We start from the raw sequence: 23,913 nt of genomic DNA on the forward strand, positions 1-23,913 counted from the left end.
GTGGAAAGGTACTGGCTCGGGTAATAGATGGCCATCAGCTGTGACTAGTTGACTATCAGCTGTTACCAGTTACCCACTAGCCACTGATATAACCGCCATGACTAAGCTAGCAAGGGCACATTGCAATTAGCAAGTGAGGTTGGTTGGCAGAGAAACGGATGGTAGGTTGCGGATCATGTGGCTCCTGCTTCCTTTGTCTCCAACGCAGCCGCCAGCGAGAATACAGTGGTATGACTCCCCTACCTATGGCTCTGTGAGTCTTCCTTTTTGGCCTCTCCATATCCTGCGTTCTTGTGAGGGGAGCAGGACTAGAGACCCTGTGTCATGCAGGGTGTCATGCGGGTTCTCTACTTCACAGGACAGGGTGTGTCATTTGATTTTGTTTTGCATACTCAGCCAAAACTGGAGCCCAGTTCATTCCTTAGAGGTGGGGCTGGGTGGGGCATAAAAACTGAAAGCTAACTTACCAGTCATTTGATTTCGTTTTGCATATACTCAGCAATAACTGCTTTGATCTAATATCTGGCTCAATTTTCAGCTTCCAGAGAGAACAGTCTGTACCCAGAGGAGCTGAGGGACGACCAAGGACAGCTGAGAACTTGTGCCCAGGCTGCAGCTCCCACACCACGTAAGTTCACCCCTATACTTGGTCTTCCATGCCATATCCATTAACTCACAACAGCAAATGCCCAAGTGCAGCCTGGGCCCAATGGCGGGTGGCCCCGCGGGGCGGTTTGCTCAAGCCAGCTCAGGGTCTCCCTTAGGATCAGAAGTGGCTGCCAGGCAGGAGACAGCACCAGCGCTGAACAGGGCTGCTTCTCCGTGGGCACCCACCCAGGACTGCGCAGAGAGCCCTGCTTGGGAGAAAGAGGAAAGCATACTACAATTATCTGCAGAAGGGGCTGAAGTCCTTTCTGGGGACAAATCCTGAGCCCTCGCAGGGTGGGCTCCCTTCCTCCTCCATCTCCCTCCTTCTAGCCTCAGACATTTCCTGGCCGTGCTTCCCCTCCCCCACAACTCACCGCCCCAAGCTTGAAAAAACAGAAAGAAAAGATGGCCCTTATTTCCAGACATTTATATCCTAAAACATTGACTCCGGATAATTCTTGTATTAACATTTAACATTCCAAGATACTACAAAGCTGTTATATAGAATAATTCCATCTTACTCTCACTAATCAACTGTTAAAATAAATGTAAGGTCCAATGGTGTTTACCACACACTGTTTTAATGTGTGGCCCATACAAGAACTGCGTCAGAATAACCTGTGATACTTGCTGAGAAGTATCTTCAGATGCCTCTCCTGAATAGTAAACTTTGGAAACAGTTGAACATCCAAATCCATCTAATACAGCTATTTCATTCTACTTGTTTATTTGGAATTAATAGCTTTTGGGTTAGTATCTAGGTATACCAGCATTAAAAAAAAAAAAAAAAAAAAAAAAAAAAAAGGTAAACTCACCTATTCTTACACAAAACTTTTTAAATGTTAAATCTAAGAAATAAATTCTACACTCCTCCTGCTGATAACATAGCTGTCAAAGATTCATGTTTTACTCCCCTACTCTGCTCCCAATCACTTGTAGAAAAGAAGAGAAATGGTACCGAGGAAGTCTGTTAAACAAATGCATGCTATTTTCTGAGAAAAAGATTTTGCACCCCGTTTATTTCTTGACAATTTGCAGCTCACTGAATGTATTGACGCCTTTCAACACATTACCTAACTTGCTCATTGTTGAAACAGTACATTAATGCTGGGAAATTTTTCTAATTATCAAGAGCCTATGTGTTACCAGCCTATACAGTAATGGATCAGGCAGGAGTTCTTGTTTTCCTATAACACTGATAAGAAAATAGAGACACACAGGTTAAGTTCCTTTTTCAAGATCTCACTGACAGTAAGTGAGCTGAACCCTGGGGTTTGAAGCCTGGCAGCCTCACTCCAAAATCTGTGCTCTGCCATCCCAGGACTGCTCTGGGTTCCTCCAAGGAGACTCGTCCTCTGTCTGTGTCCTGCCTCTCAGCTGTCACTGCTGGCGCTGTCCTGCCTGCACATTCTCCTCGTGGGATATGTCCTCACACTTGTTTGGGACTGGGGAGGCAAGTGTCACACTACTTCACTGCAAAGCCAGTCCACCTTCATTTAGAAATTACCCTTCCTACCTTCTTAGACACTCAAGTTTTAATCAATACTTACATAGGACTCGGTATGTACCAGCGTGATTTTTAAGAGCATTATAAATATTATGAGATATTTAATCCCTCTAATGACCAATAGATTGGTACTGTAGTGTTGCCATTTTACAGAAGACAAAATTGAGGCACAGAGAATTTAATCATCTTTCCACTGGTCACACAGCTGGGCTAGTATGGGAACACATGAATGTTGCTTAGCGTTGTCTTTGAGAACATAAAGGGACAGTCAAAGCTCTTCAATGGTTCTCTGTGTCTCAATTTTATGAAACACCCAATCAGTGTGATGGAAACATTAAAGTAGAGCCCCGCTGTGCTGTGGGACTCAAGCCGATCTGGGCAGATCCTAAAACACTGACTAATTCCCCTCTTCCCTGTCAGCCTATAAATAAGGGATTTTCTTTTATTCCAATGAAATAAATGAATTCCTGCAGCCATAACTTTATGTAGGTTATAAAGATCTGTCCTGTTGTGCTTTGAGAGCAAATGGCATTCTTTATCTCTTCTTCTTCCTCTCAAAGTCTCTCCTCCTCCAGTCCACTCCTGCTCCCACAGTTCTTTAAACCTTCCTCTTCAAGGTCACAGATCACATTTATTTCTCTGTCTCAGAGAGGCCTTCCCTGACTGCCCTCTATATAAATTCAGCCCTCGTGCTCCCTATCCCAGTCCCTGCTTATTTTCCTCTGAGTACTTTATATCATCAGAGAGAGAGAGAGAGAGAGAGAGAGAGAGAGAGATGATAGATAGATTTGTGATAATTATAATTATATATAAAGCTACATATGTAATACATGTATTATATATATATTTGGCTTGTTTTCTTTATTACCTGTCTGTTCCCACTAGAATAGAGGCCCACAAGGCAGGAATTTCTATTCGTTTTGTTCACGACTTGATACTAAGGACCTAGCACAGCGCCCAGCACATGTGTGGGGAATATGTTAGGAAAATTCGCCTTCATTGGCTGATATAGCCTACAGGGCTGATATAGCTTCATTGTTTCATGTTGTCTGTTTCTCCCTCATGAGGTAATGGTAGTTCCTTCATGAGGTGATGGTTATGTTTCTCCCTCATGAGGTGATGGTTAGGTTTGTCTGTTAGCTTTTTGTTCCTTCACATGAGATGCTGTTGTTTTTTCCTCATGTGAGGGGATGGTTAGCTTAGGGTTAAGAAAATGCTCCCTCATCTCATTCCTGGCAGGAGAGATATTGGATGATGCTTTCTGTCTGCTTTACCCACATCAGCAGATGAGGTGAAGAAATATCTAAGCTATATCAGAGAGACGTGACAGGCATGTTGCCAGGCTTTGGAAGACTTTGGGCCAATGGTCCCAGGCAAGAGCAGTAGGTATTGTTTGTTTGAATGCATTGGCCCTTCAACTGTATAAGCAATGTTTTTATCACAGTAACTGCTGAAACCTCCCAGAAATGACAATTCTCTGGGGGCGAGGCAGGAACAAAAACTTGGGTCAAAAGTACATCTGAAGAGATATATAAGACAGACCTCAGTTGGCAGTGTATTCGTCATTCGTCATCATGCTGACATTAGCACTGGGAACTTTTACACAGCTTGCAGTATCAAGAGATGCCCTGACTTCCAGCCGCGGACCTGGTGAGGTCTGGCTGTTTCCCAACCTCTCCAGTGTTGTTTCCCCATGGTTTGGTGAGCTTCTTTGGCATAACATTGTTATTAGTATGTATAGTTTAGTCTTAACGGCCTTTATTGGGAACTTGTATGCAGCTGGCAGCTGCAGCTGGCAGCATCAGGGGACGCCCTCATCTCCAGCCATGGGACAGGTGATTATCTGATCAGTTCCCGACCTCTCCAGTGTTGCTTTCCCACGGTTTGATGAGCTTTTGGCATCTACTGTAATAGTTGCTATCCTATAGAATTTATTACTGCATTTGGATGCTCCCTATTAACTTTCTTTGTATATTTAGCCAAGTGATTTTGATCAATAGTAAATACATATATACTAAAACCTTTAAAACTTCTGTGTGTGTACTCCTTTGTTTTCCCCGCTCATCATTCTAACATGATAGGTATGCAGTGAATACTTGTGCAATTAATGAGAGACCAAATCATGCTGGAACTCCAGATATCTTCTCTGGTCATTCCTCATCTCCCGCATGTCCCACTCTGCCTGAACTTCCCCGATGATGTGGGTGTTCTCTAGACTCCATCATCAGTTCTTCGTTTTCCTTGTCCTATTCATTTTATGCATCACATGGCAGGGTTGTTTTAGGTTCATTTAAGGATGAACACGATCATGTACATGAGGTATCTGTATGAGTCCTTGACACACCTGGCTAAATACTTATCTTTGAGAAACACATAAAACATAGGAAACCTATTCATAAGTTCTACACACAGAAAACTGACTTGCACGCGACTTGTGTGACCGTTAGATATGACTTCGAGACCTGTATATCACTGAGGTGTTCCTCTGGATTACAGATAACATGGCCTGTGGATCTATGACGAAGGCCCCCATCTGTCTGGTGGAAAACCGGAAAAATCAGCTGACAGTAAATAGAAAAGCACTGGAGATTCTTAGCAAGATCACTCAGCCTGTTGTAGTGGTGGCCATCGCAGGGCTGTGTCGAACAGGAAAATCCTACCTAATGAACCGCCTGGCAGGACAGAACTATGGTGAGTGTCATCCTGGGGCAGGGGCCGTTTGCTTGGAAGCAGTGATAACACAGGCTGACCTCACCTCCTTCAGGGTCATCTTAAGGATGAGCCTAACTCTTTCCACTGAAGAAAACTTTTAATTCTTATTGCCCAGTTGATAACTGCAGCACCATCTGTCCACAACATCTCCTTCACATGTCCAGTAATAAAGAGTTTCCTATCTTCATCCAAAGACCCATCCCATTAGTCATCTGCTCAGGAGCTCAGCTCCAGAAATCATTCCTTTCCTTTACCTACATGACTTTTGCCATAAACTACGGAGTCATTTCAAGTGGCACCCAAGTATTGTTCAATATGCCCTGTTTTCAAAAGATATAGAAGGAAGAACAGACAGCAGAATCCCACATATCCTATATCTCAGTAGGGCTATCATCCAATTTTTTTTATTCAATTCATAGCAAAACTTTGAAAAATTGTGCCCATTCGCTCTCTCTCTATGTTAACTACATGTGAACATAACACACAGAAGAGTGCATTAAACATCTAGTTCGTCATTTGTGTTGATAATTTATTTGTTTTCACTACTTTGTCATGTGCTGTAGTCAGAAGATACCACAATTTATTTATCTACTTGTTGATGAATATTGGTATCATTTCTAATTTTTATCTTTTATGAATGATGTTGTCATAAATATTCTTTTATTTACATCCTGGTGGATATGTACGACTATACAAACTTCCCTGGGTGAGATACCCAGAAATGGAATTGCTGCGTCACAGGGTATATACGTCTTTAGCCTTTCTAGGTAATATCAAATTTTATGTGCAATTTATGTGCATAACGGCAGTAAGAATTCTCCACACCCTAATAAAAATTTAGTGCAAGACTTTTTAACTTTTGCTGATCTGGTTAACTGTAGAGTTGCATGTTATTTGGCTCATTACAAATACATTTGAGCACATTTTCACATATTTATGTGCTGTCTCATTTCTTATTTCAGGAAGTTTTTGTTTTGTTTTCTATTAGGTTGTCTCTCTTGGTTCCTACTGATTTTTAGAACAATCTGCCTATGTCCTGTTAGGCATTACTGTCTATGAAGACCACATACCAGTTTTTTCAAATGTCTTCCTAGTGGCTCAGCAGCTCAACACCATTAGAGGTTAAACCTCAGTCCAATGAACTTTAAAGATCCCTAGGAATACCTTTCATTATCTCTTTCTCACTGTGTCTCCTTCTTTCTGTCTCTCCTTTCCCTCTCTCCTTTTCCCTTGTATCTCCCTTTCTCCTTTTTGCTTCCCAATCTCCCATTGACTTCTAACAAAACATTTCATCTTGGTTTTTCTTGCAGAGAATTTCTTGACCATCAATCAGGGGAGGGAACTTTTTCTTGCTTAGCCTAAATTCATTAATGGGCAATTTTGTGAGAGATTAATGATTTGAGAACCCTAAGAGAGAGAAATCAGTCAAGGAGTTTCAACAATGTCATTTTTAATCTATTCAGAGAACAACTGGTAATAATGAGGTATTTGCATTGCTGAGAAAGTCCCTAACATCAAAATGTTTTCAAACACTTGAATTGTGATTCTACCACCCCACTCATATCACAGAAAGAACAAAAAGAGATTTGCACTTTGTCAGGATCTAAGAGCATGACCAGGTCACTAGTCTTCGTCCTTGTTGATGACCTGCTTTGTGTGTTTATTACCTCTCATAACCTAGTGTAATGGCCTCCAATTATACCTATCTTATCTCACTGGGGAATTGGAAGTTCAGATTTCTCTGTATTAATCAGCATGCCATCAAATGCTATCACAGTTAGAAGAATGCAGACCATCTCAGGCTTTATACCCTCTCGGTGGAGATCACACTGGATGTGGAAATTGAATGGCCTGAGCCATGCTGAATAAACCTCCCCTATGTATTTCATTGTGTCCATTTCTATTCTCCGTTAACAAGTATTGGCATATGGCAGATAATCAAAATCGTGGACTGTTGGACGAGATATGTCACCCTCATGTTCTAAGGCATCTACCTCACATTCTCTCCCCCTGTGTGTTTAATTTAAGCTTCTGGAAAGAGGGGCAAGTAAGTCTCACAGGTCTTTTCTGCTTTCTCTTCCATTAATCCCCACTTGAGGCAAAGAATGAAGAGCTCATTATTTGCTTGAAGAAGAAGAGAAAAGAAATGAAATAGGGGTGGGGGAATCCTACAGAAAGCTGATGGGCCAATCCAGGTCCTGGCAGGACACATGTGACCCATTCAAGAGGTAACTAAGGAGTGTTTAATGGAGGGACTGTTTACAAGGGCATATGCAGGACAAAGGGAACCAGTGAGAGATGGGCAAGCACCTAGAGAGTGGCAGTAGCATGGCTAGGTACCCATTTTAACTCCTATAGCCTGAAGAAGCTAGAAAAGAGTGGATACCATCATGTGGCAAAGACCAGAGATATTGGAGGGAGCTACATGACAGGCGCTGTGACCCTAAGTGCAGGAACAGAGGTACCGGGACAGTGTGGCTCACCAGAGGGGAAGCTACAGGAACACATGCCTGATTTTCATTGTCCTGCTATTGCCTCCCTCTGGTTGAACTCCTTCAGAACCTGGAGGACAAGATTGCTATTCAGTGTAGGATAAAAACACAAAGGTTAATAGAGTTTATATTAACTCTGTAATGTGACATAGCTTGGGTCATGGATGGTATGAGGCGAATAGGGGACACAAAGTGTTTCTTTAGAAAGTCCATAATGTGTGGAAAGGTTGTATTGACTGTCTTTGTTGAAATGGAAGCAACCTTCCTCCCAGCCAGGCACTCACATTCCAACAAGTTTAACCAATGTAACCCACCTGCAGTCTGCACTATCTGCTGTTACGGCATATTGCTTTCTCCCCTTCCTTTGCAGGTTTCCCTCTGGGCCGCACAGTGAGGTCTGAAACCAAGGGCATCTGGATGTGGTGTGTACCCCACCCCTCCAAACAGAATCATACCTTGGTCCTTCTGGACACCGAGGGCCTGGGCGATGTGGAAAAGGTAAGGCAGAGAATCTTCTTTGCTCTTGATGCTCCACTTACATTTTACTTTGCAACCTCAGTGCAACTTTTATGATAGTTTTCTATAAACTACAAATCCAACTAGTTATTACTAATGAGGTTAAATTCTGTTCCTTTGAAATTACTTTCTTGGAAAACTCAATATGTTGGTTATTAAGGATAAATCTTATTTTTATCACTGGGGTGGAAGATGCAAGTTCATAAATATTCATTGGACAGCTAAATTCTAGGGCTTTTTGTTAAGTGCTACAGATATCCCAGTGAATAAGGTATAGACCCAGAGCATAGTTGGGAATATGCAGTGTTATCAGTATGGATACAAAGAGTGAGAACATAATCCACTTGTTCAGGTTAGGGAAAACATCCTAGGGAAGCTATAACCATGGGATCAGTGAACTTTACTACTTAAGGTGTGTGAGGTTGATAGGATTGGAAGTAAGACCCATGAAAATAGGGTTTCAGTGAAGTAATCTACTTAATCTCCACAAAAACTTTAGTTACTCCAAGAACATTCATTAAGGTTTAGTCCATTTCTGTGCTTTGAAGATGAATTCCTGACTGACTTCTATACAACATGAGCTAGGTGCACCAAATCATTGTAAATGGGGGTAATTTTAGTATTTTCTCCATTTTAATGTTCGCTGCAATCTTTTCTCCTTATTTATATTAGTCTGAGTATAAAGTGAAAGCAGCAACAATGGGTCTTTGACTTTCAGTACTGCAAAAAGAGTAGGGACATGAATTTAGATAATCTGAATTTAAAAATTTTTGGTTTAATGTACTCAATAGTCACCTTGATGTAAACCCAAAATGGTCTACTGATTCCTAACAAATTTTAATTTGTATAAACCTTCTTCTTTTTATCTAACTGCATTGTTCAAGGAACTAAAACATACCAAAAGTAAACTGATAGCATCAGAAGTATTTGATGCCCTTAGAACTTAGAATGTATTTGAATAGTATCAAATAACGTAACAAAGTCACATGACTTGACCTGAATCTTATTTTCAGTCTTATCATCTACTCCCACCTCGCACATTACCACTACTTCAGTCAAATAAAATAACCTATATAATACATGTAGGGATAAGTCTTATTTTGAACACTTGTCATACAAAGGTATTAGGGATAGATCTTATTTTTAACACTGGGGAAAAGATGCAACCTAATAAATATTTATTGGGCAGCTAAATTCTAGGGGTTTTGTTAAGTGCTGAGGATACCCCAGTGATATATGTACATATAGTACATATAATAATACCTCTGTATGACAGCACGCTCTGGCAATTCTGCTTGGTCTGTTGGTCCTTCCACCTGCCTGGTCCCTTAATGTCCACAATTTCACATTCTGTCAGTCTATTAAAACCCAGCTATTTTCAACCTTATGGGCTTGTATCTCATTCAGACATAATCACTTCTGGCTCTAAATTCACAGAGCACATATCTGGTTTTTGAATCCCTCCCATGTCTGTTACGTTATAATATGTGGTTCCACTCCTGGCAGAGTTTATAATCTCGGATGCGTTTGCACGTTGCCACGTATATGTGCCCCTCAGGAAATTCATCTCTCAGGAACAAGCATTACCATATAGAACTTTATATCCTCACAAGCAAATGCAGTCTGGCGTTTCACAGCTGCACAATGAGTAGTTGATGAATTTAACTGAATAGCATTTCTGTCCCCAATAAGCCCATGATGAGGAAAATTTGCAAAAGAATCATTGCCCACATCTGATAACATACTTCCATGTTCTAGGCACTGTATTAAATATTTGACACATATTTACAGCGTCATTCACTTCTGTTAATAGCTAAAGAAACTCAGGCCCTTAGTGGGGTCAACGTCGGTACTCAAAGTGTGGTTTGAATTTAATGTTGTCTTCACAATTTATGTTATTCGCCTTACCATTCAGTTATAGTACAGCTGACATAGTGAATGAACAACTGAATGAGTGAGAAGAGTAGATGCCTAAATAATGCTTATAGATGCCTGCTGTAAAGCATTTCTTTTTTAGGGTGATTCTAACAATGACTCGTGGATCTTCGCGCTGGCCGTGCTTCTGAGCAGCATGTTTGTCTACAACAGCATGGGGACCATCAACCACCAGGCCCTGGAGCAGCTGCAGTATCCTTCCAGAAACTAAACTGCCCTGGGTCATTGAGTTATGGGAATGTAACTGAGATTGTTTCTTTTTTTTTCCATGACTTAGTTCTCATTGTTGAAGAGAATGGGACACAGGGCTAACAGGAATATTTATAAATCTTGTTTCTGGGTAAGATCTGGAAATTTTGGTGTTTATTCTCATTCCTTAGCTAAGATCTCAGCTACGTGACTGAACTAACCAACCTAATCAGGACAAAATCTTCTCCCCATTCTGGTGACGTAGATGACTCAGCTGAGTTTGTCAGTTTCTTTCCAGACTTTGTCTGGACTGTACGGGATTTCATGCTGGACCTGGAGTTAGACGGACAGCCCATCACTGAAGATGAGTACTTGGAGAATGCCTTGAAGCTGATTAAAGGTATCAGAGCACGGCCTGGGTGGTGAGATTGACCAACTGAGTAGGTGAGATTGACCAACTGAGCCCTGTCACTCAGCACTTGACATCAATCTTTATTTGAGATTGGATTGAGGCTTGCTAGTGGTGATTGGTGTGTGACAGGTGGATATAGTTTCAGTCATTACTACAGGAATAACTCCAGTGACTACAGTTGAACCTCACTGAAGGAATTTAGAATCCAATATCGGGCCAAACGATTTTGAAAGAATTGACACCATAGAAAGAATTTGAGGATTACAGCTAATGCTAAAACTTCCTCAGGCACAAATACTTCTGTTACTTATTAATTTCAGAGTTCCTCAACTTCTATTTAGAGAATCACAAAGATATCAAAAGACCAAATTTTTTTGAAATATATTTCATGCAGTCTATTTGACTAACTGCATAGAGCTACATCCTTCACATAAAGGATATTTATACACTATATGAGTCCAAAAAAAAAAATCATTGGCATATCTCTCCAGTGACACTATGAAATCCTTCATTTTCTGTTTCTCATTAACAACACTCTCTTCAAACTGAGTCTTATATAATATGTTGTTGTGTTAATGTAATAAATTCATTTCTAGGTTGGCATGCAGCAGAGAGCATAAAAGTGGCACCTAGAAGCAATATTCATTTTGTTTATTTAGTCATTTATTCATTTTTTTCAAAAATATTTATTGAGCAGCTGATACATGTCAGAATGCCATTGCTTGTCATTGTAAATTCCAATATAATCTGCTACAGAAAACTGGAGAGGTCTGCAATTTACATTTATGTGACCTTACTATTTGGTGGTGTCTGCTAAAGGAATCTCTGAACATATTTATAAGTTTTCTATTTTTACAGCGGGTTCTGGTGCTATAAAGCTTTTTTTAACTGTCCTGAATATCACTGGTCTTACACATGGGGATTTTCTCTGAAATATTATACATATTTTTATTCGTACCCTTACTTTACTTTAGAGCCCACATTTCATTTCTGACAGAGGGACTGTATTGTTCAAAATATATTCCTGAAAATTGTTTTGGTTAATCTACCTTTCAACAAATATCTAATAAATAGTCGATCCAGCGCATACCATACAAAGACTAAGGAACAATCAGACGTTTCATCACTTGGAATGCGTGCCTTCCTTCTTCCCCAAAAGTACTTTCTTCATTCTTGCCTCTATCCAAAGGAAAAAAAAGAGGGGGGGGGGGTTCCAAGTCTTGAGTAGATTAGATTTGCATAATTAAATAAAAGATTTATAGACATAAGAGTTACAGTTACACAAACATCTCTGGAAGTGAAGGTCTTCAACAAACTTGCTTGAAGATAATCAAATCAGTGATTGCTCTTTTTCACTTCTGCAGACGAGGGTTCCCAAATCCAAAACAACAACAAGATCAGAGAGTGTATCAGGAAATTCTTCCCCAAACGGAAGTGCTTTGTCTTTGACCGGCCTACAAATGACAAAAAAGTATTACGCCTTCTTCATGAAGCATCAGAGACCCAACTGGAAACGACCTTCCAGGAGCAATCCAAAAATTTCTGTTCATATGTCTTCAAAAATGCCGAAGCTAAGACCCTAAGACAAGGGATCATTGTCAATGGAAATAGTAAGTCTCCTTTGTTACAGCGTGTCTCTCTGTGGTTCAGTGTGTGTGATGAAGCTGTGACTGCTCTCTGGGTTTGTCAGTAATTTCGTTCTCTTCTTTATGTGATGTGGAAAAACAGATGTTCATACCACATATAGACAATGCTTGTTTCTTCATTATAGTTTCCCTACATGAGGGATTATTGAAGCTTACTGTATGTCATAAAACTAATACACTTACGACATAAGCATGAGCTGCTGATAAGGATACAAATCTGCATATGGATGAGACATTCAGTGGGATAAGTATTTCTTGGTGAGGATACACAAGATATTTTGTGAATTTACACCAGATAGAAAATAAATAGCGTCTGATAGCTCAGTCAGAGTTTGAGAAACAAATTTATATATAATCCTATGTACAAGGCTGGATTCATGGATATGCGACCTGGGTGGACACATAGTGCCCTGTGCTGAGATGGGCCCAGGCTTGGTTTAATATTTATGTCACGGTCCCAAGATTCTTGATTTTTTTTTTTACCAGAGCCCCTGTATTTTCATTTGGAACAGTGCCAACAAATTAAGTACTTTAATTATGTGTAAAACAATCTTTTATATTTTATTTCAATGGGAAAAGTGTTCTAGGAAACCTTTCACATATTGGTTGAGGTTATTAATTTAATATTGTAATGGATGAGTTCATGAACCATAAAAGAGACAGTGAATAGGAGACACAGGAATGTTATTATAAGGAGGTGGATCCATAGAAGAGCAAGGAGAAGGAGACCATTGAGGCCCAAAAGAAGATTAGGAGGAAAAGAAGAAAGAGAAAAAGTAAAACTTCACTTTAGTAAAATTGTTGTGATTTTTAGAATGCTAATCTCTAAATCTCTCAAGCAATGAATGAGAACTTCCTGTCCATTCCCTAAATACCATGTGTCATCCAGGGCTGGGGACCCTGGTGGTGACCTATGTGGATGCCATCAATAGTGGAGCAGTACCTTGTTTGGAAAATGCAGTGACAACTCTGGTCCAGCGTGAGAACTCAGCGGCCGTGCAGAAGGCAGCCGCCCACTACAGTGAGCAGATGGCCCAGCGAGTGACGTTCCCCACAGACACGCTCCAGGAGCTGCTGGACCTGCACGCAGCCTGTGAGAAGGAAGCCACTGAAATCTTCATGGAGCACTCCTTCAAGGATGAAAACCAGGAGTTCCAGAAGAAGCTTGTGGTAATATGTCTTAGCATATATTCTTCCCGATTCCTGTCCTTTTAGAGTGATGCCAAGATTACCTCCTTTTAATCCCATAGTTTATGTGTTTCTCATTGTAGGAGTTTAGATTCTTGTGGGTAACAAGGCTCTATAGGCTATAATGGTTCCTTTTTCTAAAGGCTTGGTTCTTTATTTTCAATTAGTGCAAAACAAATGACCAAGTGATTAGCTGCTTAAAACAAGACACATTTATTAGATCAGATTTCTTCAGGTCAGATTCCAGCATAAGATATGCATACTTTGCTCTGTGTACCACAACTGAAAACAAGGTTCAAAGGGGTTTATATTATCAAATGGAAGTTCTGGGAAGCTCCTCTCCGTCTTTAAGCTAGTGATGGTACATCATATCCTTGTATTGTTTCTAATCTCTCTCTGCCTACCTTCTCTGCCACCAACTGGAGAAAACTGTTTTTAAAGGGCTCAAGTAGTTAGGTGATGCCCACCCAGGTAATTTCCATCTTAAAGTCAACCTGTGCTGCAGAACACACTCTAATCATAGGATTAATGTTCATCAGATTCACAAGCTCAAGGCTTAATTAGAGAGTGGACACCAGAGAAGAGAACTCTTGGAAGACGTCATGATTCTACTTAGCACAGGCTCCTTCATGAAAGTTTGTCTTTCAGTCTGTCTTAGACTATCCTACAGGTTACGAAAATCTCTCAGTTTATGTAGAAGAAATCCACCTGCATCAAAATGGAGAAGCACAACAAATAAATTTTACTCCTATGTTTTTGCACAATCAAACCCTCATTGAAAGAATTTATGACAGGTTGAAAACTATCCAGAGACCAGCTTAACTCATGAGTGGGCCATTGATTTGCTACATATTCATGTTTAGCTTCATAACACCCCAAGTTTTCAGAGGAAAGTCTACTTCCAGTCATATTGAACTTTCCATTGCTCATTGTCAATGGATGGATCACTGTTAATCTTATTACTGATAAAGGAACCATGCATAATACTGGATTGTATATTTGAAAGTTGCTAAGAATAAATCTTACAACTTCTCATCAAAAGAAAAAAATAATTGCAACTACATAAGAGATGTTGACTCAACTTGTGGTGATCATTTCACAGTGTATACAAATATTGATTAATTATGGTGGACGCCTGAAAGTATAATGTTAATTGCCAATTGTATTTCAATTGAAAAAAAAAAGGCACCATGGAGTTCATGTCTCCCAGCCCCATCATTTCACAGATGTTGATCCTGAGTGAAAGCAAATAAGGGACTGTCCGTCCTCATGACGCACAATGGTTCCAATTCCCCATCCATCCTGATGCCATCAGACTGCTTCTTTTATTTTCAGTTACAGTTGACATACAATATTAGATTAGTCTCAGGTGTACAACAGAGTAATGAGACATTTATATAACTTACAAAGTGATCACCCTGATAAGTCTAGTACCGATCTGACACCGCACAAAGTTATTATAATATTATTGATTATATTCCCTATGTTGTCCTTTTTATATCCATGACTGTTTTTACAACTGGCAATTTGTACTACTTTATCCCTTCACCTTTTTGACCCATCTCACCAAACCCCTCCTGTCTGGCAAACATCAATTTGTTCTCTATATCTATGAGTTTGTTTCCCTTTTGTTTTTACATTTATTTTGTTTTTTCAAATTCCAAATATAAGTGAAATCATATGGTATTTATCTTTCTCTGACTTATTTTATTTAGCATAATACCCTCTAAGTCCACCCATGTTGTCAAAAATGGCAAGATTTCATTTTGTACCTATGTACCACTTCTTTACCAATTGTCTATCGATGGACACTTAAGTTGCATCCATATCTAGGCTATTGTAAATAATGCTGTAGAAATGTAGGACTGAATATATCTTTGTAAATTAGTGTTTTGGATTTCTTTAAGTACCCAACAGTGGAATTGCTGGGTACTTCTATTTTTTGGTAGATCTATTTTTAGTAGTTCTACTTTCAGTTTTTTGAGGAACCTCCATAGTGTTTTCCATAGTGGCTGCAACAATTTAAAATCCCAGGAACAGTAGGTGAGAGTTCCCTTTTCTCCACATCCTCGATAACACTTGTTGTCTGTTGGTTATTGATGATAGCTGTTCTGACAGATTTGAGGTGCTATCTTATCGTGATTTTTATTTTCATTTCTCTGATGATTAGAGAGGTTGAGCATCTTTTTACATGTCTGTTGGCCATCTGTCCTCTTGGGAGTAATGTCAATTCAGGTCCTCCGCCCATTTTTATATTGGTTTCTCTCTCTCTCTGTCTCTCTCTCTGTCTCTCTCTCTGTCTCTCTCTCTCTGTCTCTCTCTCTCTCTGTCTCTGTCTCTCTCTCTCTCTCTTTCTTTCTCCCTCTCTCTCTGGGGTGTGTATGTGTGTGTTTGTGTGTGAGTGTTAAGTTGTAGAGCCTTATATATTTTGGATATTAATACCGTATCAAATGTATCATTGGCAAATATCTTCTCCTATTTAGTTGGTTTCCTTTTCATTTTGTTGATGGTTTCCTTCACTGTGCAAAAACATTTTAGTGTGATGTTGTCCCATTTCTTTATTTTTTCTTTTGTTTCCCTTGTTCAAGGAGTCATATCCAAAAAAGTATTACTAACAGCGATGTCAAAACTTTTATTGCCTATATTTTTTTCTAGGAGTTTTATGGTTTTCTGTCTTCCATTTGTCTTTAATCCATTTTCAGTTTATTTTGTATGTGGTATAAGAGAATGACTAGCTTCATTTTCTGCATATATCTGTCCAGTTTCCCCAACATCATTTATTGAAGAGACTGTCTTTATCCCATTGAATATTCTTGCCTTCTCTGTGATAGATTAATTGATCTTATAGGTGTGGGTATATTTCTGGACTCTATTCTGTGGCAGATGTCACTTCTTTTTTTCATTTCTGACTGTATTTAATTGGGTGCTCTCTCTTAGTTTTCTTGTTGAGCCTGGTTAAAAGTTATCTAGTCTGTTTATCTTTTCAAAGAACCAGCTCTTGGTTTCATTGATATCTTCTACAGTGTTTTTTTTTCTTTTTTTTTTTTTTTGTTTGCCTCTATTTTATGTATTTCTATCCCGACCTGTATTATTTCCTTCCTTCTACTCACGTTGTGCTTTTTTAGATATTTATAATTCTTTTCAGTGTACAGTTAGATAGCTTATTTGAGATTTTTCTGTTTCTTGACAGTATTGACACAAACTTCCCTCTTAGAACTCTTTTGCTGTACCCATAGACTTTGGGTCACTGTGTTTTCATTTTCACTTATCTCGAAGTATCTTTTGATTTCTTCCTTGATCTCATTGCTAGCTCATTCATTGTTTAGTAGTATGTAATTTAGTCTCAACATGTTTGTGTTTTTTTCAGTTTTCTTCTCGTAATTCATTTCTAGATTCACACCCTCGTGATCAGACAAGATGCTTCATATGAATTCAATCTTCTTAAATTCATTGAGACTTGTTTTGTGGCCTACCATGTGGTTTATCGTGGGAAATGTTCCATGTGCACTTGAAAAGAGTGTACATTCTACTGCTTTTAGGAGAAATGTTCTAAAAACATCAATTAAGTTTACCTGCTCTAAATTATTAATTAAAGCCACTGTTTGTTTCTTCATTTTCAGTCTGGATGTTTTATCCATTGATATAATGGGGTGTTAAGTTCCCTTACTATGACAATATTACTGTCGATCTCACCCATTATGTTCATCATTATTTGCTTTATATATTTAGGTGTTCCTATATTGGTTGTGTAACTGTTTATGAAAGTTAATTCTCTTGTTGGATTGATTCCTTTATGATTATGAAATCCTTTTTTTATCTCTCGTTATAGGCCTTGTTTTAAAGCCCATTTTGTCTGAAATAAGTATTGCTACCCCAGCCTTTTTAGTCTCCATTTGCTTGAAATATCTCTTTCTATCTGTTTACTTTCAGTCTGTGTGTGTCTTTCAATCTGAAGTGAGTCTCTTGTAAGCAACATTTGTAGGGGTCTTATCCATTCAAGGACCTTATGCCTTTTCATTGGAACATTTAGCCTATCTACATTTAAAGTAATTATTGATGAGCATTTAGATATTGCCATTTTATTAATTGTTTTCTGATTGCTTTTGTAGTTCTTCTCTGTTCCATTCTTATTCCCTTGCTCTCTTCTCTTGTATGTTGATAACTTTCTACAGTGTTGTGTTTGGATTCTTTTCTCTTTGTTTTTTGTACATCTCATAAATTTTTGGTTTGTGGTTACCATGTGGTTTATATATACCAAAATATCTTAATAGCAGTTTATTTTAACATAATAGTCAGTTAAGTTTGAACACATTCAAAATCACTACAATTTTTACTCATCCCCTCCATGTTTGTGTTTCTGTCAGTTTTTTACTTCTTTTGTGTATATATGTTTATGTGCATTCCTTAATATATTGTTATAATTACACGTGATCTTCCTTCTTTGACTTTTAACCATTGTACTAGCTTTACACTTGGTTATTCCACTGCTTTTACTGTTTGCTTTGTCAGTGAGAATTGTTTCTTTCCTACATATTCTCACTTATATTTTTGATCTTTTCTCCTTCAAGAATCCCTTTAACATTGCTTGTAATACTGGTTTGGTGGAGACAAGCTTCTTTAGCTTTTTCTTGTCTGGGAATCTCTTTATTTCTCCTTTGACTTTAAGTGAAAGACTTGCTGGGTAGAGTAATATTTGTTGTAGGTCTTTGCTTTCCATCAGTGTGACTATTTCACATTGACCATTTCTGGCCTGCAGAGTTTCTGTTGAGAAATCAGTTGACAGTCTTAGGGGAGCATTCTTATACGTAACTAACTGCTTTTCTTTGGCTATTTTAAGATTGTTTCTTTGCCTCTTACTTTGGGCTTTTATTTATTAATTATTATTATTATTATTATTATTGCCAGATGGAAGAATTTAATGGTTTTATTATAACACAATTTGCACACAAGCTGTCTATTTGTATTCTTCACTGTACAGCCTGGCATTGGGATTGGTGACTCTGATGGCCCGCTGGGTTTTTCTTTCCAGAAAGGCTTTGTGGTTCTTTGAGGAGACACTGTGAGCAATCTCAGCACAGCAAGATTTGTTTCACATCAGCAGCACTCAAGCTCCTTGACATTTAGGAACAGGAACTTCTGAAAGCCCCGGACTAGAGCTTTGTTTTCTTGTTACTTCCATAACCAATGTTGGGCATCAAGACCTGCCCTAGAATCTTCTACGTACCTTATTGTCAGTGCATCTGCGTTTCCACCAGTTACGCTTTATTTTAAGATATCAGTCTGACTGGTGTGGGATGAACTTCTTGGTCATCTATTGGACGATTTCGGGCTTCATGAGTAGTCTGAGGACAGCCATGATCCCGAGATGATTAGTGCCACCTCCATAGGCCACGCAGAGGAAGAGCTTACCTTTGGCTTTTAATTACGATGTGTCTTGTGCCTCTTTGGATTCATCTTATTTGAGACTCTCAGCACTTCCTGGGCTTGTATGTCTATTTCCTTTGCCAGGTTAGGGAAGTTTTCAGTCATTATTTCTTCAAATAAGTTCTCAATCCCTTGTTTTCTGTCTCCTCCTTCAGGTAACCCTTTGATATGAATGTTGTTATTCTTGATGTTTTCCCAGAGGTCTCTTAAACTATCCTCATTTTTAATATTCTTTTTTTCTTTTCTTTTAGCTGTTCCAGTTGGGTGTTTTCTGCTACCTTGTCTTCCAGATCACTGATATGATCCTCTGATTCATCTAATCTGCTGTTAAGTCCCTCTAATGTATCCTTCATTTTGGTTATTGTATTCTTATTTTCCTCTGGTTCTTTTTTATATTTTCCATCTCCATTTTTATGTTTCCTCTTTTTGTGTAGTTTCTCACTGAGTTCATCTATTGTTCACTTAATTTCATTAACCATCCTTATAACCCGCGTTTTGAACTCTGCATCTGGTAATTTGCTTTTCTCCATTTCGTTGAGTTCTTTTCCTGGAGTTGTGTTTGCTTGTTTCTATACATGAGGTAGGTTTGGTACATCTCTCAGTCTTGGCAGAGTGGTCAAGGCAGACTGCTTCTTCTCAGAGGTTTGTGGAGAGCTCAGAGAACTCAGAGTTGGTGCCCACCTGTGCCTGCTGGCAGCATCAGGGGAGGCCTCATCAAAAGAGCCAATGGCACCTACCCCTGCTTCCCATCTCCAGAGAGAGCCACCCTGACCTCTGCCCTTCCAGCCCTAGCCCTGAACCGAGTCAATTCAGCTCCTCCCTGTGTATATATTCCTGCAGCTTTTCAAGCTGCTGTCCTCGCAAGGTTAGAGCAAGTGAGTTTGTGAGCAAGCGAGTCCTTATGCGGACCCCTCAAGAGGAACACCCGGTACTCCAGCAGCCCTCCTCTCACTCACCTGCAATACCTCCTCGTTTTCACAGAGATGTTGTGGGAAAGCCTCTTCCAAGCAATGGTACTGGCGCTGGGGAGCCCAGGATAGGGCTTGGACCTCTCGCTCCTCAGGGGGGACCCTCAGCAGCCAAGATATCCATCCCAATTGTTAATCACCACACTATATGTGTGGGACCTGTCTGCTCTGCTTCTCTGCCTCTCCTATCAGTCCCATCATGGTGTCTTCTTTATATCTTTAGTTACAAGACTTTTGTTCAGCTATTCTTCGGATGGTTTTTAATGATGGTGGCTCTGTAAATTAGTTGTAGGTGTGATGTGGGAGGAGGCAAGCATAACATTTACATATTTCACCATCTTGACTGCAAGGCAGACTGCTTCTCCTCAGAGGATTACTGTTGGACCTTCCCTTCTAACAGAATCTTTCCTTTGGGTTTCTCCACATTTCCCTGACAGAGCACCATACAGGAAAAGAAAGAAGATTTCTTGCTGCAGAATGAAGAAGCATCTAGGAAATATTGTGAGGCTCAGCTTACGCAGCTTCTTGAACCCTTGAGGAATGATATTTCTGGAGTGACTTTCTCTGTGCCTGGAGGATACGAACTCTACTTAGAAGAAAGGCACAAGGTTGAACAATCCTATAAGTTGGTGCCTAGGAAAGGAGTTAAGGTGAGAAATACAAAGGAGGAACATCATATTAGGGTCAGACGGTCTTTGTTGATTCTTTTGAAAATCTGAGACCACAGCACTGAGTGGAGAGAAAGCAGAGCATGACGATATCGCTACATTTTTAACTTTTATATCCACAATCAGATACTCTTAAATAACCTAGAAATATTTCTTCCCAAATATAGGATTCATTATCAGAAATCCAGATGAAGAGTATATTCCTTTCACTATGCGATGTAACAGGTTTCGTGCTACATATAGGGGATATATAATTAAAGAAAGAACGTTCTCAAAAAGCCTATGATCTTACCCAAAAAGACATATAAATAGGCAATTTAATATGGTGGGGTAATGATTATCATACAAGTACATGACAATGACGATGATGATGATGATGGTAGTGGCTAACATGTATAGAGCTCTCACTTCCTATTGTAGATATCATCTTAGATTCTGTGTTTGGATTAATATTTTAATCCTTAGAATAATGTGGAATAGCTACCACTGTCATCCACATTATACAATTGAGAAATGTGATGCACTGAATATCTATTAAGTTGCCTAAGAAAATACTGCCAGCAAGTGGTAGGGCAGCCTTGCGTACCAGGCAGCCATTTAAATGTCCGCAAGAAGTTTAGTAAAGCTTCCTGGAAAAGGAGGTAGCAGCTCAAGTAAAAGTATCAATCAGTGATATCTGAGTAACAAAAGGGTAGACGAGCATCCATTCAGAAGAAAAAGAACGTGCATATATTGCAAACAATGGAGGATTGGTATTTATAGAACTGCACATAAATTTAGTTTTCTGTAACCAAGGGTTGAAGGTAGGTGGCTTCTTTAGTATAGGAAGCTGGAAGGGCTAGGAAAGAGGCTGCGATAGAGGGTTTTCATGTCTCTCTAAGTGGGGTGGTTTTTTATTATGGCCTAGAAGGAAAAGAACCACACAGTGAATCTCCCCAAAAGAATGAAGAATTTCCCGGGTCTGATTTGTAGTTTTATTGAATAATAATTTGCACAGCAATAGACTTGATCTTTGTTGCCTAATAGGTCTTTGCTCCTTCTTGTTTCCTCAGGCGAATGAGGTTCTCCAGAACTTCCTGCAGTCACTGGCTGCTACAGAGGAATCCATCCTGCAGGCAGACAGTGCCCTCACTGCTGCAGAGAAGAATCTAGCAGGTACAGGGCAGGGCTTGGTCACAGAGTGGAGGAGAGGTTCTTGCAGGGCCCTTTAACAGCTGTGAGAACAAAAACCTCTTGAAATAAGAAGCGTCTGCTCCTTCTGTCCAACAACTTTGCTAAACCCGAAATAACCAAGGGAATTCTGGTTGCATATTTAGCCAATATCTATCATATTCTGAAGCATGTTTTGTTGGTGTGGCTAATAGGAATATTCAGAGATTTCTCCCTACCATTTAAAAATCATTTCATTCTCTGAACTCCGGAGGGTACAGCGCAAAATAACTGTTACTTTCTTTCCTCTGTAAAACCCTTGGGGAACAGCTGAACGTGCCAAGAATCAGGCCCTTCAGAAGGAACTGGAGCTGCAAGATCAGAAACTGAAGGAACAGCAGGAAAAGATGGAGGCTCATGAGAAAGCTTGCAAGGAAAACATAGTCCAACTGAAGAAGAAGGTGGAGGAAGAAAGAGAAATCCAACTGAGAGAGCAGGAAGAAATACTGGAGCACAAGCTGAAAGTAAGTCTCTATGGGGTCTGGTCAGTGAATAAAGGACAGTACCCTGTTTCCTCAAGGAGGGAAGTACAAAAATTTTAACTAATGTCATACAACCTAAAGGAAATCCAAAGACATATTGATTCAATGAAATGTCAAATTAATCTGGATCATGTCTAAGCCCTGAATCTGCGAGACTCACACCTTCTGTAGTATTAGAGTTTGCAGGGTACAAATAACATGCCTCAGGCTCCTGGAGTGCTGCTTGTGATAATGATAGGGTGTCATTGTGCCCCCAAGTGAATAGAATCTCAGTCCTACAGTCCTTAAGATGCTTTGCACAACCATCAAGGAGGCCTGATATAGATCCATCTGGTCTGGAAGTATCAGATTGTGCCTGATATGAAATATAGGATGCTAAAAGCTCTAAAATTTGCTGTGTTTATTTCCAGATCTGCCTGAATCACTTTATACACAGAGAATACAGTGCATCCTTTGTCCCAACATAGAGTTTGGTAGCCAATGTTCTACACAGAATTACTAGTTCCCATTATTTGTTACATGTGTGCTCATCCTACTTTGGACGAACCAAGAAATAATTCGAATTATATCTCCATCCTTCCCAAAAAGCATCCTTAGTGCTGGGACACTTTCCTGGGACAGTTGACAGGCCTGACCCAGCTCCACTCCTCCCTAGCCTCAGTGAGATGGTGCTATGCAACCATAGAAAAGTATTAAGCATGGATACTCGCACTATCAGGTCCAAATGTTTGAAAATATTGGACAAACTCATCAAAGAATATGTACATTAGTAGAAAAATATAACATGCTTACTTGCAGTTGTTAAATACAAAGTTTTCATAATTTGGGGATTCTTTTCTACAGATGCAAAAAGAACTACTTGATGAAGGATTTAAGGAGAAATCTGAGGAGATGGAAAAAGAGATAAGTCAACTAAAAGAAGAGATTAAAACACTTAAAAACAATAGGAGATCATTTCGTGAGATCGTTCTGAAAGACATCCCAGCATTTTTTCGAAGAATTTTTAAAATAACTATTAAAATGCCTATATGGATATAATCTGTTACTGGACAGGATGAGAATTCCTGTTAAGTATATTATAAAAGGTTTCTTATGTTTAATAGCATAACACTCTGGCTCATTTTTGAAATATGTGTGTTAGGGTAATTTCACCCAAGAAAAGTTTAAAAATAAAAAGTGATGAAAAAGAAATCAAGGCAAGTCCTAGCCACAGCAATTAGACAAGAAAAAAATAAATAAAAGGTATCCAAATTGGAAAGGAAGAAGTAAAGTTGTCATTATTTGCAGATGACGTGCTACTATGTATAGAGAGAACCCTAACGATACCACAAAAAACTTATTAGAATTGATAAATAAATTCAGCAAAGTAGGAAAATTTACAAATTTAATATTCAGAAATCACTTGCATATTTATACATCAATGGCAACCTATCAAAAAGAGTAAGAAAACAATCCCATTTACAATTGCTTAAAAAAACAACAACCTAGGAATAATTTATAAGGAGGTAATGTACCTCTACTCAAAAAATTATATGACATTGAAAAAAAAATGATGGAGATACAAATAAATGGAAAAATATACCGTGCTCATGGATAGAAAGAATAACATCGTTCAAATGTCCTTAGTACCTATGCAATCTATAAATTCAATGCAATCCCTATCAAAACACCAATGACATTTTTCACAGAACTAGAACAAATAATCCTAAAATTTACATAAAACTTCATTCTAGTTGCGGAGGGTGCAGCTTGCTGGCCCATGTGGGAATCGAACTGGCAGCCCCAGTTGCCCAGAGCTCATGCTCTAACCAACTCAGCCATCTGTCCACTCCATACACAACAGTCTTGGGAAAGAATAAAGTTAGAGGTATCATGCTACCTGATATCAAAGTATACTGCAAGACTATAGTAATCAAA

General features: G+C 39.2%; 1 protein-coding gene across 1 annotated transcript; it reads left to right on the forward strand.

Annotated features, from left to right (window-relative positions):
* The first annotated feature begins 508 nt into the window (after window positions 1–508).
* Window positions 509–23,105, forward strand: LOC109439539 (guanylate-binding protein 7). Its single transcript, XM_074335097.1, has 11 exons — window positions 509–628; window positions 4,652–4,846; window positions 7,730–7,857; window positions 9,893–10,002; window positions 10,203–10,399; window positions 11,776–12,021; window positions 12,947–13,227; window positions 20,075–20,287; window positions 21,358–21,460; window positions 21,785–21,978; window positions 22,840–23,105. The coding sequence occupies exons 2-11, from the start codon at window positions 4,657–4,659 to the stop codon at window positions 23,032–23,034; spliced, it is 1,857 nt and encodes a 618-aa protein (XP_074191198.1). The 5' UTR covers window positions 509–628; window positions 4,652–4,656; the 3' UTR covers window positions 23,035–23,105.
* The last annotated feature ends 808 nt before the right edge of the window (window positions 23,106–23,913 follow it).

The sequence above is a fragment of the Rhinolophus sinicus genome, linkage group LG06, assembly GCF_036562045.2.
Source record: "Rhinolophus sinicus isolate RSC01 linkage group LG06, ASM3656204v1, whole genome shotgun sequence".
NCBI classification, from domain to species: Eukaryota; Metazoa; Chordata; class Mammalia; order Chiroptera; family Rhinolophidae; genus Rhinolophus; species Rhinolophus sinicus.

Excerpts from the sequence above, each read along its gene's own strand:
- LOC109439539 (XM_074335097.1), top strand. The coding sequence starts at position 4,657 with ATGGCCTGTGGATCTATGACGAAGGCCCCCATCTGTCTGGTGGAAAAC. Across the intron at positions 4,847-7,729 it reads CCTGGCAGGACAGAACTATG|GTTTCCCTCTGGGCCGCACA; the intron begins GTGAGTGTCATC and ends CTTCCTTTGCAG. Across the intron at positions 21,979-22,839 it reads TACTGGAGCACAAGCTGAAA|ATGCAAAAAGAACTACTTGA; the intron begins GTAAGTCTCTAT and ends TCTTTTCTACAG.